The following is a 17,367-nucleotide window of genomic DNA, read 5'->3' on the forward strand; positions in this document are numbered from 1 at the left end:
TCGGAGCGACCCACCTGGCCACCAGGACTGACAACGGAATCGCGGGTGCACTCGGTCGCGTGTGGATCGGTTCGGGGGAATGGCAGCTGCGTCCCAGGGTGCGTTTGGGTTTCTGGTAACCGATCTCTGCTCGTTGGGCGACCGCCACCGCCCTCCTCACCCACCAGTTCGACGCCACCTGCGTCTGCTGTACCGCCACGCCAGCGGAGCGCAGGCGGTCGATTGCATTCACGGTACCATGGACCAGCGCCAGCCTTCGGCTGTGATCCCCCCCAGGGTGTGATAGCCAAGGTCAGGATTGAGAGGGCATCCGTGCAGTCGGCTGGACACTAGCGGCCTGGCAGGACAGCCTGAGAGGCAACGGGACATCGCTCATCTGTCCAGACGCGTGGCAATTTCAGCTGAACGCTTGGATGTTGAGCGGGTGAGAATCTCGCGTCCGGGATCCTCCGAGGAGGTGCAGTGTCGCTGCTGCTGTTGTAAAGGCAGCCATGTACGTATGCGGGGACTGGCTAATCTAATGCTGCACTGCAAACTTGAACGAACCCGATGTGCTGCCGCTGCGTGGTGGCGCTGTGGGGCCACATTCCTCCCCCGGCAGCCGGTGGCTCCTGCCCGTTGTTTGAGGCCATCCCAGGCGAGTCCGAGCCGAGCTTTGCCACCGCAGCAGCAGAACTCCTCCTGCCTCGTGGCACTGCACAGCGCTCCTCACCTGCACTGCCACACCAACATCGCCTCGGTGTTCCCGTCCCGGCTCCCAATCTCATCCCAAATTAATGACTCCACATCTCCACGCGTCTCCGTGACGTGCGTTCACGCCTTCATTCCCTCCACTCTCCTGCCTCGAGCGTCTCGCGTCTGTGTTTGTAAGCCCCTGCCCACCAGTGCAGCCTCGTCAACACGCTCTGTGTGGCCTGTTAAGACAGACGCCGAACCATTACTTGGTGCTGTGGGCCTCGTGTTCAAGGCGAGGACTCTTAAACTCGGTGAGAGCCATTCGGCACCGCACAGCAAAGTTGTACAGACAGCGCATTGCGTGGCGTGTAGGTGGTTATACATCACACACATCCACGAGTCTGTAAGCAGCATATGGTCTGTATGTCGAATTACTTTCGCACCGCACGTATCCAACCGTGCGAATCGGAGGTGGGGGGGGGGGGAAGTCAACAACATAACAACAATCATGTCCATCGGTCCAGATAGCCCCTAGGGTGATGGACATAAATGTCAAACCAGGACGTTGCTTTCTTATTGGGTCAAAACGGATCTGGTTAAAGTCCCGAGGAGTGTTTGCAGCTCGGGAGATCGTGGGCTCGTCGTGGACACGGACCGGGGTTCGTGAACTCGCCGCTGGGGCGCCACCAACCAAAGTGGCGTAACTCGGGACACGCTCCGAGTAAGAGCAGGGCACCAGGGCACAGGAGGCGCGCTGGAGACGAGAGCGCGCACGTGTCATTTGCCATCGAGTGCGACAACCCATGGGCGTTGCATAAAGATTTTAGTTTATTACGACATTTTGTACAGTCGCTAAAACAAACGGGCGCGCACGACAAAAACCAACTCGATGTGGAGAGAGCGAGAAAAACTCCCGAAAATGAACGAACTGTCGATGGCAAAGCGGTCACGCGGAGCCCGTGTGGGGGTCGCGGCGGAGACACGGCGGAGGCATTCCGTGGCGTCGGGAGTGGCGCACAGCACAACCTCAGGGGCTGCGAGAAGAAAGGACCCCACGTTTTTATTTCGCGACTCCATTGCATCTCTTCGGGGTCCACCCACCCACCACCAACTCCACACCGCCGCTATTAATTGCGGACATTCAATTTAAAGCCTCGAAACGTGGACATTGAAATGCGCGAAAATGAAATGAACATGATCACGGACGGCTGAGCTCTTCGATGGCTGCCGTGGCGCGTGCCGTGCTGACAACTGCGGCGAGGATGAAGGTGAACCCCGATTCATCGGTCCTGGCGCAAAATGCCTCGCCTGCCTCAACGTGAACTTTTGTCACATCTCACCGACAAACAACTCCCCCCCCCTCCCTCCCCACCTCCCAGAGAACAACAACAATAAGTACAACCTCGGGGTGAATATCCGTCATGGAAACTGTAAGCATGCGCTGAAGCTAGGAACGTTGCGCGAGTCGAACACGGATTGGTGAGCACAACAATTGGGAGTGGTGAGCACAACGACACGGGGTGGTGAGCACAACAATTGGGAGTGGTGAGCCCAACACCACGGGTGGTGAGCACAACGACACGGGGTGGTGAGCACGACACCATGGGGTGGTGAGCACAACACCACGGGGTGGTGAGCACAACACCACGGGGTGGTGAGCACAACAATTGGGAGTGGTGAGCACAACAATTGGGAGTGGTGAGCACAACAATTAGGAGTGGTGAGCACAACGACACGGGGTGGTGAGCACAACAATTGGGAGTGGTGAGCACAACGAAGCGACGAGGGACGCCTCGCGGTGGCTGCGAACCGCGAACGAACGACGGCCGCGGGCGCTTTCGCTGCCCGTGAAATGAAGACGACCCCAGAATGAAATTAAATAAAAGAGAGAACTTCTGAAGGCGCCAGCCACGGCTCCACGCACGCTCGGGTGGAGCGGGAGAGGAGGATGAGGAGGAGGTCACACGGGCTCTTGGTAGCGATCGCGAGCGGTCAAAGATGAACGAATGCAATGGGAGAGGAGCAGCAGCTGCCGGGATCGCCAAGGAGAGGAGTTCGTGAATAAAAACAAGGCACTCGAAGCGTTTATGGCGTTGGCTTGCGGGTGCTTTGTGCCCTTACGATTTGCTCCGTGTGACGTTTCGCGAGCCACCACCTCCACCTCCCCCATGCCGTACAAGCAAAGATCGGTATTGATAGTGCATACAGTGTGTACAGCATTGGATTTCTAGTGCACATGGGTCGGCATGGGGGTAGGGTTGGTGGTGCCCGAGCTGGGGAACTGGTGCTGTTGTAAAGTGCTGTGGTTGGGTTGCCACCTGCGGCACAAACATCCAGGAGATGCGAGGGGAATAAGAATGATATATCTCACAATGCTGGACGAAAGGATACCTGGGTGTAAATGTGATGAGTTGGAGTGGTGTATGAGGAAACTCACAAAAACTGGGACTTTCTATGCCCCAGGAAGACTCGGAAGATTTCCCTGGTGCCAGCAGCGACCTCAAGAAGAGGATGCTCGTGGTGAAAGCAGGACAGGTGGCAACCCTCGCGTGTGGAGGCAGGTGTAGGCAGTGGTGGTGGACACAACAACAGTCTGTGTGCACAGGCAAGACAGCCCAACGCCTTGTGTGCTCTTTTGGAGATTTTTTTGTTGAATTGGGTGGATTCTGAAATGGAAACGACTAAACAGGAAGGCGGAGGGTTGCATAATAGGCGGGCGGTAATTCGAACGATTTTCAAACAAATTTTGCACAAAAAAACGTGCCCACTCCCTAAGAAAATGTCATCATGCGGGAAATCTGTAACCGGCGTTCGCTTGCCATGCACGCTACCGGCAGCATTCGCACGCGACGGGTTTGAACACGACCTCGCAGGTCCGCAAGCTGCGGTTAGGGCCCTGTCGCCTGTTCTTAAACCGCCAAGCCCAATGAAGGCTTCACCGTCGTTGGCACGGCGGTCGGAGAAATCGCCGTCCACAAAGAATAATGCAACAGCTTCTGAAGGCGCGTGTGGGATTTGAGAGTTTCACCCCTGTGGTGATAGAGGTCGCGATAAGGCAAAAAGTCTGTTTGCGAGTCCGTTCGCCACACTCGGATGCTCTTGGCAGCGTAAGCATACGAGGTGTGCCTGCCATGCATGATGTAATTGCATCTTTGTTTATGGCTTTTTTGCAGTTTGTAATTCACCGTGAGAATAAGCAAAACAATCTGTGAGGCCTGCATGGCCTATTTGCTTTTTTCCATTAGAGTATAGGATTTACATTTTTTATAATTTGGTTACACGTTTGTCTGCTTTCCAGCGAGGTAGAAGACCAGGCCGAGAGCATTGCATGCAATGTGGTGGTGACGTGCATGCAAGGCATCGTGGGAGTTGAGTCCTCCTGCTGTTCGTGAGCACACCTCTGTGTGTCGTTGCATCGAGGTCAATTAAATTAAAATGAACATTCACTTAAATACTGCGCAGCGAACCGTGCCGTGACCCGACTCTCTCTCTGGAGAAAGAGAGAGAGAAGGAGCCGGCGCTCAAGCGCAAAGTGTGAAGGGATCGGCGCTCAAATGACCAAATGACCTTCGGCAGCGTCGTGAGTGTCGCCGCGGGGTCAGGCGAGGGTGAGCGGACCCCACCGAGGTTTGGACATGGCTCCCCCCCCCCCCCCCCCCCCGCTGCTGCTGCCCACCGTGGCATTAAATCGTCGTCGCCGGCGGTGGCTCTTGAGCAGAGCGGTTGGCCCGACGAACGCCGCTTACGGTCCACGTTTCACTTTTCTGTGCCACCTTGAGATGGCAACCGCCTCGTGGCTACGGTTTAATTGTGTGGCCAAGAATAGTGGGCGATGTGGTAACCATTTTAATCGAGTGTGTTATCAAGTAACTACCTCAAGTGGGGTCGCATTTCTGCTCTAGGCCCATGGGACTATGAGAACGTGTTTCAGAGCACCGCTCGCTCCAGCTGATTGTAGCTGCTAGGGGGTCGGTGTACCCACACTTTACCCCGCCACACGACTGTGATATAGCCATTTAAAATTGCTGGGTGAACAGAGGCGTGGTTAATAACAATGTTTTAACTGCCGCGCCAGCGACCTTTGGATTGCTTGTGCTACCGCCACACTACTGTGGCAGCATTTTTACCTTGGGAGGAATATTTTATCGATATGCTTATAATGATATATAAGGACTTTTAAAATCATATGTTAACGATGCATTGATTTGTGTCTGACCAGTTTTTTTACGGTCGCGATAAATGCATTGAATCGTGCCTGTGATAATTATTTCCGAACACGCAAGTGATATGGCGAGTGCTACAATTAGGCTCATGGAGTGCTGACGACGCTATAAACCACGCAGCAATCAAATGAGCGACAGTAGAATGGGGATGGCGGAAACAAGAGGACCTCGAATCACGACCCCAAATCACATGGCCGGCACGTGGCCCCTTTCTTATGAGCATTCCGCTGATTTCAAGGTTGTTTATGTTTCTCTGCCAAGATGACCACTTCTCTCTGCGCTTCCATAAATTTGTCAAGTCCAGGAGGGCGCAGACCACGGCCCAAAGTTATTACGTGTGTCTGAATGAGGATGTAAGTCGAAATATTTCTCACGGTTCTCCTGAAATGTAAAAAAATATGGCTCAATATGGCTGAACACGGCTCTCGGACGTGCGATTGGGTCGTGCCGCGCGTTCGGCACGATGCCTGACGTGTCGCTTCAAGTCGAAGCTCTCGGCGCGCGGAGCGAAACATCGGGTGTCGTGCCGAACGCCGTGCGACACGACCTCAACGAAATATCGGGAGAGGCACGAAGCACGATCGCCAACGGCCTCCGCGGTGACAGTCCCTGTAGGGCATCTTGAGACGCGTTCACGAGGTCGAGGCCGTGCCGCACTCGAGCGCGCGATGACACAGCGCGTTGACACAGCCGGGCTCTGGCGACGAGCTCGCTAGCCGCACGCGTAAATCGTCACATTGTCAGACCGCGGCTCGAGACGACAAGCGTTCTCTGCCGATCGGCTCCGTGAATTTACGGCCGCAGCAGGAAATCCTGGGAGTGCAATCGGCAAATCCCCCACCACCCCTACCCCTGAGTAAACGGTCTCCGTACAGAAATTGTGTAGCAACTAAAAGAATAATAAACCATCGTAAATCGTACAAAATGCTCGGGCAGTGCCAGTCGCAGACTGAGCCGGTGGCTTTGCGTCCTTCATGCCAAGCTCGCAGCGAGGATATAAATATATTATTTGGTAAATAATTTCGTACATCTGCGTTATGATTGCCGACGGCCGTTTAATTGCCCAAGGTGGAGTGGCGCCGGCACTGATCGTCCGCAGGTGGGGAGAGCGGCCGTGATGTTAGGTCTTCAGGGGGGCAGGTACCAGCCCTTTACTTTGACGAAATCTCACGCGCCTCAGTCACCATATACCTATAGGCATGACGATAATGGATTCCTTTTTAATTATACATTTTGCTTTTCAATTGTTAAGGCTGCCCTAACTGACAGAGCCACCGCCAATATGCCCCACATCACACTGCGACAACGCTGCTGCTGCTGCTGGCACTTAGCGGCTGCGTTGGGTAAACCGCTGCCGTTGTGCTCGGAGCTCAACAGGCGGCTCTCACTAACCGCTTCGGCGCACGAGACGTCGGCGTCGTCTCCGCGCGGGCGATGCAGGGGGAGCGTGCTCGGCGTGCCGCCGACTCTCCCCTTTTGCCGTCGGCCGATCCACGGCTGCCAAATCGGCACCTTCCCCCCCGATTACAAAACCCGGCCACTACCACCGCTGACGAGGCGACAGACGCCTTCTATCTGCGGGAACCCAAATAGCCGCTCCTGCAGCGTGCAGCCCCCTCCCGTCTGCCGCCGTCGCGACGCTGCTCTCTTAGACACGTGGCTGCGAGCGGTATATTCTGTACATCATCATCATCATTATTGAATGCAGGCGGTTAGAAGGCGGGTGGCTCCCCAGCTGTCGGGAGGGCCGGCGGGCCGCTCCACTGGCCCTGCCCAATGTCCCGGACGGTAAACGCTGCCGGTCGTGGCGTCCCAAATCTAGGGGTTAGAATCCACCCCTCCTCGTCCCCAACCATCAACCTCATCGTGCCCGCGGTGTCAACATCTCTCTGTGGGCGAGCGGCGACAAGCGCGGCACGTTGCCAAGTTACCCCAACCACCAAAATGTGACCCTCGCCAACGTAGGTCGATTTCCTACGAAGTTCTCTTTTCATTCATCACGATCTGGGTTTCCCTGCAGTGCCAAGACTCTCAAAGCACGTGCAAGGTGCCATTCTCTATCCAGACCCAGGGACAATTACAATTGATAATTGTGTCACTCCTAGTGAATTGTAATCGCAGTGTTATACTTATTGTAATTGCAGCTAAACAATGCTGCTATTATGATTATAATTGACCGCAGGTCTCTTCTCTATCCACTGCTGGATGAAGGTGTGAGTCACGTTCTCTCCAGGCAGTGTTGAGGCTGTCCCCTTGGTATCCCAAACATGCGGCTCCGACTCCCCTGACAACCGATCCGTCTCTTGACCGACATTGCCACTTAGTGACATAGTGGCAGAAACCATTCTGGGATGTGAAGTCTCATTTGTTCAAAAAGTTTATGTGCCCCCCCCCAACCACCCCCCCACCCCAACCCCGACCCCCCCATGTATTTTACAATTGTGCTATTCGCGTCAAAGTCACGAGGTGGAGAATGCAGTGGGAACCGTCGAGGAGCAGTGAGCAGGCACATCGCCCTGTGATCGAGAATGGCCGCAGAAGGAGAGATCACGGAACTGCTTCCGAGATTCCTTCAGTCCACACCAGGGGGTGCTGCTCTTGCCCATGCATCCCAGCTACAGCGATGTTGGTTGGATGATGTTGGTGGCATGAGTCAAACTGAAGTGTTTTTTAATTACAAGTCCTGGAATTTTTTGCCAAATTGCGTGCAAAATGCAAGAGCAATGTGATGGGGGGGTTGTTTGTGTGATGATCGGTAACGGGGCTGGGTCCATCGACTCGGTACTACGATTTGAGTACCCGGTCTAATCTCGGACGACTGACACTCGGCATCCAACCCAGGACGTTGCCGGTGCCGGCTCGACGCTCCGACCCCGGAACGAAGTGGCCGCGGCAACTCGAGCGACCGTGGCGTGGGTAGCGGTGGCGACGGACAGCGGCGAGCATCGTGGAGGCAGATTCGAACCCTGGACTGAGCTTCTCTCCTCGCGCCATCCTTCCTCGCGTCCCTCGTGGTCCCAGGAACCTTCCGCCGGACACGGAAGACGTCGCTGCAGCAACCCGGTCCCTTTCATGAATCCAGCAAGAGGGTTCTCACGAGCGCGCGCGACGTCACGTGCCTCCGCGGCCGCCGGCTTCGTCGCAGCCTTCGCGAGCCGGCGCCGCGTCTCCGTCGCAGCCTTCGCGACCCGGCGCCGCGTCTCCCGCGGGGGTCCCCCGGGACATGCCGCGCCGCTTTCCCGAGCGGCTCTCGTCGAGACCCTCGGCGCGTAGCGCCCCCCCCCCCCTCCCGCCGCTCCTCGACGGTCGACGCCGCCGCGGTGAGGAGACGGTGGAGAGGCGGCGCGGGGTGACGACCTCGTCGCTCCGTGCCCGTCGGCAACGGCTCGCCGAGTCCGCACGGCCTCGACGGCGGTGCTCCTCTCCACCCGGCACCGCGGGCGGAGGGTGCCGGCGAAGCGTCGAGCCGGTGCCGATTGAAATGATCGGGACTCGCGGGATGAATACGATCACCAACAATGCTCATGACTGGCTGTGATGATGATGATGATGTCTTCAATCCTGATGAGGATTATGCTAACAGTGATAATGACCCGATGATGATTGTGACAATGATATAGCGACTGACTTGCGGTGGCGATACTCGTGGTCGCGGTGACGCCGCTGGTAATTGTAGTGACGGCGCTAACGGATGCGGAGGTGGTGGTGACTGCTGGTGGCAGTGCTCGTGGATCAAAACGCGGTGGCGTTGGCAGTGGGCGACGCTGTTTTTGAAACCGCTCGCGTCGACGACTCTGCTGGCGATGCCGGCGGAGGCGGTGTCGGGGCCGGTGGCGGAAGCACCGTCAGTGGTACAGGAGGTAGCTCCTGAGCGCGGCGGGCAGCGGCAGGGCGTCCACTTCGTGGAGCCGCTCGTGGCCGAGCGCCAGACGCACGGCGCGGCGGCACAGCTCCACCAGCGGCAGCGGCTCGGCTGTGGCCACGGAGACGGACGGAGGAGAAGCGCCGAGAAAAAACACACGCACGCACACGAGCATCGTGAGCACACGGGTATACACACACACACAAACGTGCCTGGCTCAAACTGAGAGCATGCACATGCGTACATAAAGACAAAGATCCCCCGTATAGACTTAACAAACTGTTGGAGAAAGCGCTGTTAGCTAGCACCTTTGAAGTTCGCCACAGTACACGAGGGGATGGGTGGCCAGCACCAAACCTGGCCACCTTTGTGGTACTCTTGTAAACGATGCCACGTGCTCTTTCACGTGCATGATACAAGGAAGACCAAAGAATCCCCTGTAGGCGCCTGTAAACCGCTTAGGAAGGTGCCGTTAGCGAGCGCCGGCTCAGCGGTCCGACCCCTGAACGAAGTTGCCGTAGCAACTGGAGCGAACTAAACGCCGGGTGTGCGTTCGCCGCCACGACTGTGGGGGGCGGTGGGAACAGAGAGCGGCGAGAATCGTGGAGGCGGATTTGGACCCGTGCACGGTACAAGGAACACCAAAATGTCCCCGTTACGCGTGCGTAGACCACTAAGGAAAGTGCCGTTAGTGAGCACCGTTTGGCAGCATCATAGCCAACAATAAGGTGGCAGCCATTGGTCTCATAATTGACGATGACGACGACCGATCCTTGTTGACGACCTGTCAATCGTCATCAACGTTGTTGAAAGTTGTTGACAGGTACGCAGACAAAATGTCGCGAGAAGAGAAATCCCATGGCCCAAGCGGTGATGGCGGCTGCTGTGCTTGCCTCTCTTCGACCCCGTGCACGCGCCACCGCGCTCTCCAATAATCCCTGGATACGCCGCCACCACCACCACCACCGGAGTCATCCCAGCCCCCACAATTAACGACCCTCTCCCACCTCCTGCCAGCACCCCACATTCTTAGCCGACTCCTAGAAACGTGGTTCCATCTCATCAATCCTCCTCCTGCCTCGCCAAGCCTGACAGCCGCCATCGTCACCTGCTCGCCCGCCCTGCTCGCCCGCCCTGCTCGCCCGCCCTGCTCGCCCGCCCTGCTCGCCTGCCCGCTCGGACATTCTCACGCATGAGGCTGGAAGGCAACGTGGGAGGACATGGCAGCGTTGCGCGAGTTTAAGACAAAACCAAGAAGAGCTCCACGGTTGCTAAGAGTCGCCCGTCTCTCCACGTTGAGTAAACAGTTTTGTGCTTTGGTGTAGCCTGAAGCTTATGGCCAGCGGTTAGGAGGCGAGGGTTGGTGGATCACGTAGAGATGTGCAAAACTCCCATAACCGCCGGGTTGTGCGGTAGTGGCCAGGAGTCGGTAGAGAAAGTTGACTTCGCTGCTAAGTTTTCACAGCAGGGGGCGAAGTGGAGTCGGTTCGTGAACTCATCCCAAAGCCGCTGGGCAGTGAGTGGCGCAGGAGGTGGCCAGCACAGCAAGTGGGACGTCAGCCTGTCTGCGAACCTGTTGAGCGTTCTCCCCTCGGGAGCAGGGTTGCGATTTCCGCATGGAAAATGCGGAAGGAGGGTTCAAATTTTCCCGCATTTTTGCTAAAGTGAACCGCAAACGGTGGAAAGACTACTCCTATGACCGCGCGCTTTTAACAACACGTTAATGCGTTCTATTGGAAAGGATATATGCAAGTCCCAACATCACGCAGGGCTTTGAGCTACTGATTGCAATGAATATATGATTTCCGCATTTCCGCACAAGAACCACATACTTTATTCAAATGCAGAGCCGTGATTACGAGCAAATGTACTTTATTCAAAGGCAGAGCGTGATTACGAGCAAATGTACTTTCTTCTTCTTGGTTCTTTCGGTAAAGTCACGTAGAAGGGAAGTAATAAAATAATAAAAATAAAACATAATTAAACAATTCTCACGACGTTTCGGCCACAACGCAAGCAGCCGTCCTCAGGTGAAGAATGAGACAATGCCAAGCTAGGAGCTTATATATAAGCTGCGTTGGAGGTGGAAGAAAGAGCGCCTTAACAAAAGAATGTGCATATGAAGAGGAATTTAGCATATACATGGAAAATGCGTAGGAGGTGGGCGGGGGGGTTTCAAAGTCATATTATGCTCATGCATTATGCAGGATCAACAGCACCAAGGGGGGGTGCAGGGATTAGCAGTAACAAAGGAAAGGAATGTTAATGATATGTAGCTGCAGTTACTCAACAACCACGTAGAAAACTAAAGTTTTTTTATGTAGTTTATACTTTAGTTTTCTACGTGGTTGTTGAGTAACTGCAGCTACACATCATTAACATTCCTTTCCTTTGTTACTGCTAATCCCTGCACCCCCCCTTGGTGCTGTTGATCCTGCATAATGCATGAGCATAATATGACTTTGAAACCCCCCCGCCCACCTCCTACGCATTTTCCATGTATATGCTAAATTCCTCTTCATATGCACATTCTTTTGTTAAGGCGCTCTTTCTTCCACCTCCAACGCAGCTTATATATAAGCTCCTAGCTTGGCATTGTCTCATTCTTCACCTGAGGACGGCTGCTTGCGTTGTGGCCGAAACGTCGTGAGAATTGTTTAATTATGTTTTATTTTTATTATTTTATTACTTCCCTTCTACGTGACTTTACCGAAAGAACCAAGAAGATGAATCCCTGCAGTCACGAAAGCTTTAAATCGAAATGTACTTTCTCTTCAACGCATTCTTCCAGCGCTTCATGTTGTCTTCGGCATCAAAGTTGCTGAGTTTTGGTCCGTCGCGGGCGCAAACCATAAGCGCGTTCAACTGCTTGCACGTGAGGAGCGACCGCTCCTCGGTCTTGATGTTGTTTTGCAGAGAGAAGGCCCTCTCGCAGTCGACAGACCCGTGCGCCAAAGTCGCAGCGATCTTGATGAGCGTGAGGATCTTGGGGTGGGACTTTTGCATGTGCGAGTTGCTGCACACGACCTTGAGGATCTCCGTCGCGCCGACGCCGCGGAAGCTGCCGATGGCAAAGTACTTGTAGTGGTTGTACTCCGTCACGAGCTCGGAGGAGGAGGCGTCCGGCAGGTAGGTCTTGCCGAGCGCGACGATCTCGTGCACGCCAAAGGTCTGGATGTGCGCCGCCTTGGCGATCTCGTCTGGGTACAGCATGGCGAGCGCCCGTACCGTGGAGTGCGTCTCTTCTGGGAAGCGCTCTTCGAGATGAGCAACAAGGCGCTGTACGTATTCGCCCCCGGCGCGAAAGGTCGCCGCCACCTCGTCCTCGTCCTCGGACTGCACGTTGCCCCCGAGGCGCTCGTTGAGCTCGAGGAGCGCCGGTGTCGAGACGGTGTCGAGCGTCAAAGTGGTCAAGAAGGTGTAGCGCAGCTGCAGGACGGTCGCGGCGACGATGCCTCCAACGCTCACGATGTGCATGTCGTCGGCCTGCAGCGCCGTGCTGAGCATGTTGAGGATGCCGCTCACGTCCGACATGAGCGCGATCCAGACGTGGTAGGCCACGCAGCGCAAGTAGCTGTAGTACTTGGCGGCGGCGACGGAGCTCGTGTCGTCCGCGAGGACCTCGGCCACGGACTGGGCGAGGCGGTGCATGTTGTGCAACGACTGCCCGCGCGAGAGCCAGCGCGTGAACCCGCCGAGGAGCAGCTTGAGGTGCGGGGCCCCGAGCTTGTCCATGGCCGCGCTGAGCAGCTCCTTGCGCGGGAGCGACCTCTTGAAGTAGTTGTAGATGCCCGCGACGACGAGCATGCGCTCCTCCTCGTACTCGCTCTCAGCGTCTTCTGCCGCAAGAGCAGCACGGTGCGCTGGGCAATGTGCCGAAACCAAACGTGGAACTACTGACTTGAGGCGGGCGGCGACGCCCGTGTTGCAGCCCGTCATGACGGACGCACCGTCGCTCGCGAAGCCGATGAGGTCCTCGATGTCGAGGCCGCGGCCATCGAGCAGCTCAATGATGGCGTCGAAGACGGCCTTGGCGCTGCCGCTCGAGAGGGAGACGACGCCGAGCATGCGGATGCAAATGGCGTTGCAGTATACGTAGCGGCCCATGACGACGGCGTTCTTGCTAGATGCCACGTCCGTGCTCTCGTCGCAGCTGATCGAGAAGAACTTGGCCTCGCGCATCTCGTGCACGGTCTTCTCCAAGATGGACGTGCTGCAGATCTCCACCATGTCGACTGCGCTGTCGCGCGAGCAGTATGAGCCATAGGTGCCGCTGGCAGTGGAGAAGGCCTGCTTGCCCGCATACGAGTTGATGCTGGTCTGCACGAGGCCGCAGATGTGCTCCATCATCGAGTAGGGCAGACTGTGCTTGGCAATGAAGTAGCCGCACCGCAGCGCGTGCAAATGCCAGAGCGTGTAGTCGGCGGCGCCCGACTCGCCGGCCGCCGCGCCCATGCTCTTCTGCTCCTGCTCGCCGCTGCGCTGGAAGGCCAACTCCAAGGCCGACTTTGCTCGGAGCGTCTCGGCGGCCTTGAGGTGGCCGATGCTGTCGCCGTGGTCGACGATGCGGTCGAGGGAAAACTTGCCCGAGACGCCCGGGGTATATCCTTTGTTGCCCTTGTGGAAGATGCACGACCTCGGCCCGGCGGCAGAGCACGTGGTGCAGAAGAAGGCGCTTTTCTCCTCGTCGTACATGAGCCACAGGCGGCCGAGGAACCAGAGCTCGAGGACGATAGGCTTGCTCTTGGTGGTGGGGGTGCTGCTCATTTTTGAATCTGTGTGTGATGTTATGAGCTATTATCGTTAGCAGTAAAGTGTATTTATTTGCAGTAGGTATAGAGTAGCTACGGCAGAGGCAAGTGGGTAGACGCGAGATATGTGCGCCAACCGCGCGAGTACGGCACCGGTATAGGCGGGAATCGAAGTCACGATTTGCGGAAGTCTTCCCAGGAATCACCGCAAATTGCGGAAATTTGTGCGGAAGAGGGTCACAGAAACTACCGCGAAATGCGGTCGAAAACAGCATGTTTGCGGAAATTGGTGCGGAAATCGCAACCCTGCTCGGGAGGAGGTTTTCTCCGGGTACTCCGGTCGCCTTCCACTCGCGAGACGCTCGTTAAATATAATTTAAAAAAACACCCAAACTGACCCCAGCGTGGCAATTTGGGGCCTTCCCGGAAATTCGCCGTGAGACTCGAGCGAGGTCTCCTGGATCATAATCCGGGTAAATAATCGACGTCGGACATTACCATGCGCCACGGTTGCATTGGGTAGCGTGCCTTGGTAACGGGGCCCCTTGATTTCTGGGTTTTATTTCCCCGGGGCGTAATTTATCTGGCGTATTATTACCAACGCCTTTTGTTTCCCTCGTCCCGCTGGCTCTGCTGCTGCTCTTTAGCCCCACCGAGCCTGCCTCCCACCACCCTCGCACGCCCGCCCAGCCTCTTGTTTCTGTTTAAATTTAAATCAAATCCCAGGACAAAAGACCTAAACTGTTCTGCATGCGTGCACAAGTGTGCACAAAGACAAGGATCCCCCATATAGGCTACCCAGGCTGTTGGGGCAAGTACTGTTAGCGAGCAGCACCCATGAAGGCCGTCATGCCTCCACATAATCGGGACGGTGTAGCCAGCACCACGCACGGCCGCCTTTGTCTCCCCGGTGGCGATGTTTACACACCGAACCGGGTGCTCGTTTCAGGCTGAGTCGACCTTGGGGAGGCTCAGGACCGGTTCAGATAATCGTCACTGGTGTTGGCCGTGAGCGGGAACCAAACTCGGGTCGTCGGTCTTGTAGTGCAGTGCTCTAACCACTACGCTACTGCTCACTATTCAGTCCACACGCACACACTTGCACACACACGTGCGTGCACACACACGCACGCACCAGCACTGTCAGTTTACATTCTTAGGCAACTCTGGTCGCAACCAGCTGCACGGAATGTGGCTTCTCTGTGTCTTTGGCTCATGTGTGTGTACGTGTGTGTGTGTGCTATTGGGCAGTAGGAGGCAGTCATCCCTCAACAACAATTGAGGACAGAGAAGCGACAGTAGCAACAGCAAGACTAAAATTCAGCAAGTTGACACAGTGAGGGTCACAGGAGGTCCATCTGCCAGCCATCGCAGGCAGTTAACCCATGGAACCTGGGTCTGTCTCGTGACCTCCTGACAGCAAGCCTTCGACACTTCAAGAAATCTTAAATTGCACCTAGTATGGCACAAGCACCATGGTGATGTCACCATCACTTCGTGAATGGAGGATGTTTTTATCTGCAGTGCGTGCTGGTGGTGTGCAGTGGCTCACCCACTATACTGCGAACCCCGCAGACAGAGTTCGATTCCCACTCATGGGCGATATCAGCGGCGATTATCTGAACCGATCCTGGGCCTTCTCTAGGTCGGCTCAGCCTTAAATGAGTACCTGGTGCGGTGTGTATATTTAATCACCGGCACACAAAGGTGGCCGGGCGCCATCCCCTCGTGCGCCACGTCGGCCTTCGTGGATGCTCGCTAAGAGCACTTGCCCCGCAACAACCTGCGCCGTCAATGTGTAGAATGTAAATAATAAAACTAACGGGCGGACACCGCGCCAACTCCTTGGCGCACGCGTCTCTCCAGCGCCACGACTCACGGTCCAGGCCGTTGACGTAGCGCATGGTGATCTCGCAGTGGCCCCACACGGCGCTCACGACGGGGTAGAGCTTCTTCCCGCGCAGGCCACGGAACGCGACGCCCAGGCAGCGGCCGCTGGCCACGAAGCTCAGCGTGCCCTCGTCCATGTCGAGCACGACGAGGAACAGGTCCGGCACCTCGAACGTGCCGAGCGACGCCGGCGCGTCCGGGTAGGCGCGCCCGCCGCCGTCGGCCCGGTTCCTGCAGTCGTGCAGGAGCCTGTTGCGGCCCAGGTCCCAGCCCCAGGAGTCGGCGGTGGAACCGGTGAGCGCCGCGTAGCCGACCGAGTGGAGCGGCGCTTCGGACGTGGCGACGCCGACCACGGCGTGCGTGCCGCGCTGGCGGCTCGGCCAGCGGATCTCCCACACGTGCAGGCCGCGCGTGTAGCCCACCTGGGCGGCACGGGCGACGCACGCACGCACGCGGGGAGGAGTTACAAGTTTATTCAGCAATCTCGTCATGGTGGTCACTGTTGTCACCATTGTGTTGAACGTTGTCGTCCATCATCATTCAGATTTTCCATCATTGTCATCATTTTCACAATCATTATCAAAGTCTAGGTCACCAACTTTATCGTCATCGTTAGCCCAAACCTCCCGTAAATAACGTGACTTCTGTGTTAACACCCCGACTCTGAACCCCTCCCCCCGTCTTCCCGCCCACTGTGAGAACAGACTCCACTCCGTGCAGCGGCAGCAGCGTCGAGCCCCTGATGCAGCCTCTCTTCCTCCCCAATCATCATCTCTCCTGACCCCTTCGCTCACGTTTCTCTGTTTCTTTCCAATCCTTTTCCTCTCATTTCGCATTTTTTTCTCTTCTCTCTTCCCATTCCCATCACATTGCATCCTTGACTCGGCAATGCAGAGACTGGCACGTTTGTTCGCGCAATAGTTTTTTAGTGTGTACATATGTTGAACTTCTTTAGCACCGTACATAGCCAACCGTGCTATTCGGGAGGTGCAGGGTTTGCGACACGTTTTACTCGCACGACCTGACACAAAAATCTATGATGAATCCCTGTGCAACCACACTCTCCTTAATAGGCGATGATAAAATGGGCTATTTTATCCGGACTAACCGGGGTCTCTCTCCGCCTCGATGAACAGGCACAGAGCGCGCGCACGACGCGTGGTCCATACGGAAAACGCGCGTATTTGAATTATGCATGTTAAACACAGTGGCAATGACGTGCAGAAGAGAAAGATAAAAAATCGAAGGCTCGGGGTACGGAGGGGGCTGGCGTCTAAGTGCACGATGCAATATTCATGCCGGAGAAGAAGCGCCGCCGTGCCGGCCTCAACGTGCCGCCGTTCCGGCCTCACCGCACACTCTCGATCAAATCGTGGAGCGCGAATTTGTGGCCAGAGCCACCAAGAGACGTCTGGCCGGCATGGGGTCTCACGGGCACACACAGGTTCTCACCAGCACACTCAACTGTTTGTTTCATTGACAAGCATGGCTCACTGTGGTGGTCACTTGCACAGATGTTCGATTTAATTATTCAGCAGTGGCGGCATTATCAATTTACAGAATTATTTAATTTATTAAAAATAAATAAAATATTCGTCACTAATCATGTACAGTACCATTAATAATGCGGTGGAGTGCTGGTTCAGTGGTTAGTGCACTGCACTATGAAGCAGGCTACCCAAGTTCGATTCCCGACCACGGCTAACCCACACTGACCGGCCTGCTGAAGCACGGTTAGACAAACTGTGTGACCGACATGGCAAGGGGACAGGCGTTCAGCCAGCAGTGGGTAGATCATGGCCGGCGAGAATGATGATGAACTGGTGCCGATGTCCCTGTACCCCAGGTTCCCATGGCCCCTTCGTCATTTGCCATGCTCCCTCTCCCCTGAGCTCGAGTGATTCTCATGGACTTGTGCCTCTCAATTTGCCTCTCCGTCCCCTCTCTCTCCCCGTCCCCTCTCTGT

At 56.0% G+C, this 17,367-nt stretch overlaps 1 protein-coding gene across 4 annotated transcripts in view; it reads right to left on the reverse strand.

Moving 5' to 3' along the window:
* Window positions 1-1,490: 1,490 nt before the first annotated feature.
* Window positions 1,491-17,367, reverse strand: part of LOC133352316 (SPRY domain-containing SOCS box protein 4-like) — a 40,140-nt gene continuing 24,263 nt past the window's right edge. For all 4 annotated transcript variants that reach the window (XM_061567902.1, XM_061567901.1, XM_061567904.1 and 1 more), the window contains 2 exons: window positions 15,391-15,823; window positions 1,491-8,871 (listed from right to left, as the gene is read on the reverse strand). In XM_061567902.1, coding sequence (XP_061423886.1) covers window positions 8,744-8,871; window positions 15,391-15,823 — 561 coding nt within the window. In that variant the 3' untranslated portion in view covers window positions 1,491-8,743. The remainder of the gene's footprint in view (window positions 8,872-15,390; window positions 15,824-17,367) is intronic.

The sequence above is a fragment of the Lethenteron reissneri genome, chromosome 40, assembly GCF_015708825.2.
Source record: "Lethenteron reissneri isolate LAM-NWPU_2019-01 chromosome 40, ASM1570882v1, whole genome shotgun sequence".
In the NCBI taxonomy this organism is placed as follows: Eukaryota; Metazoa; Chordata; class Hyperoartia; order Petromyzontiformes; family Petromyzontidae; genus Lethenteron; species Lethenteron reissneri.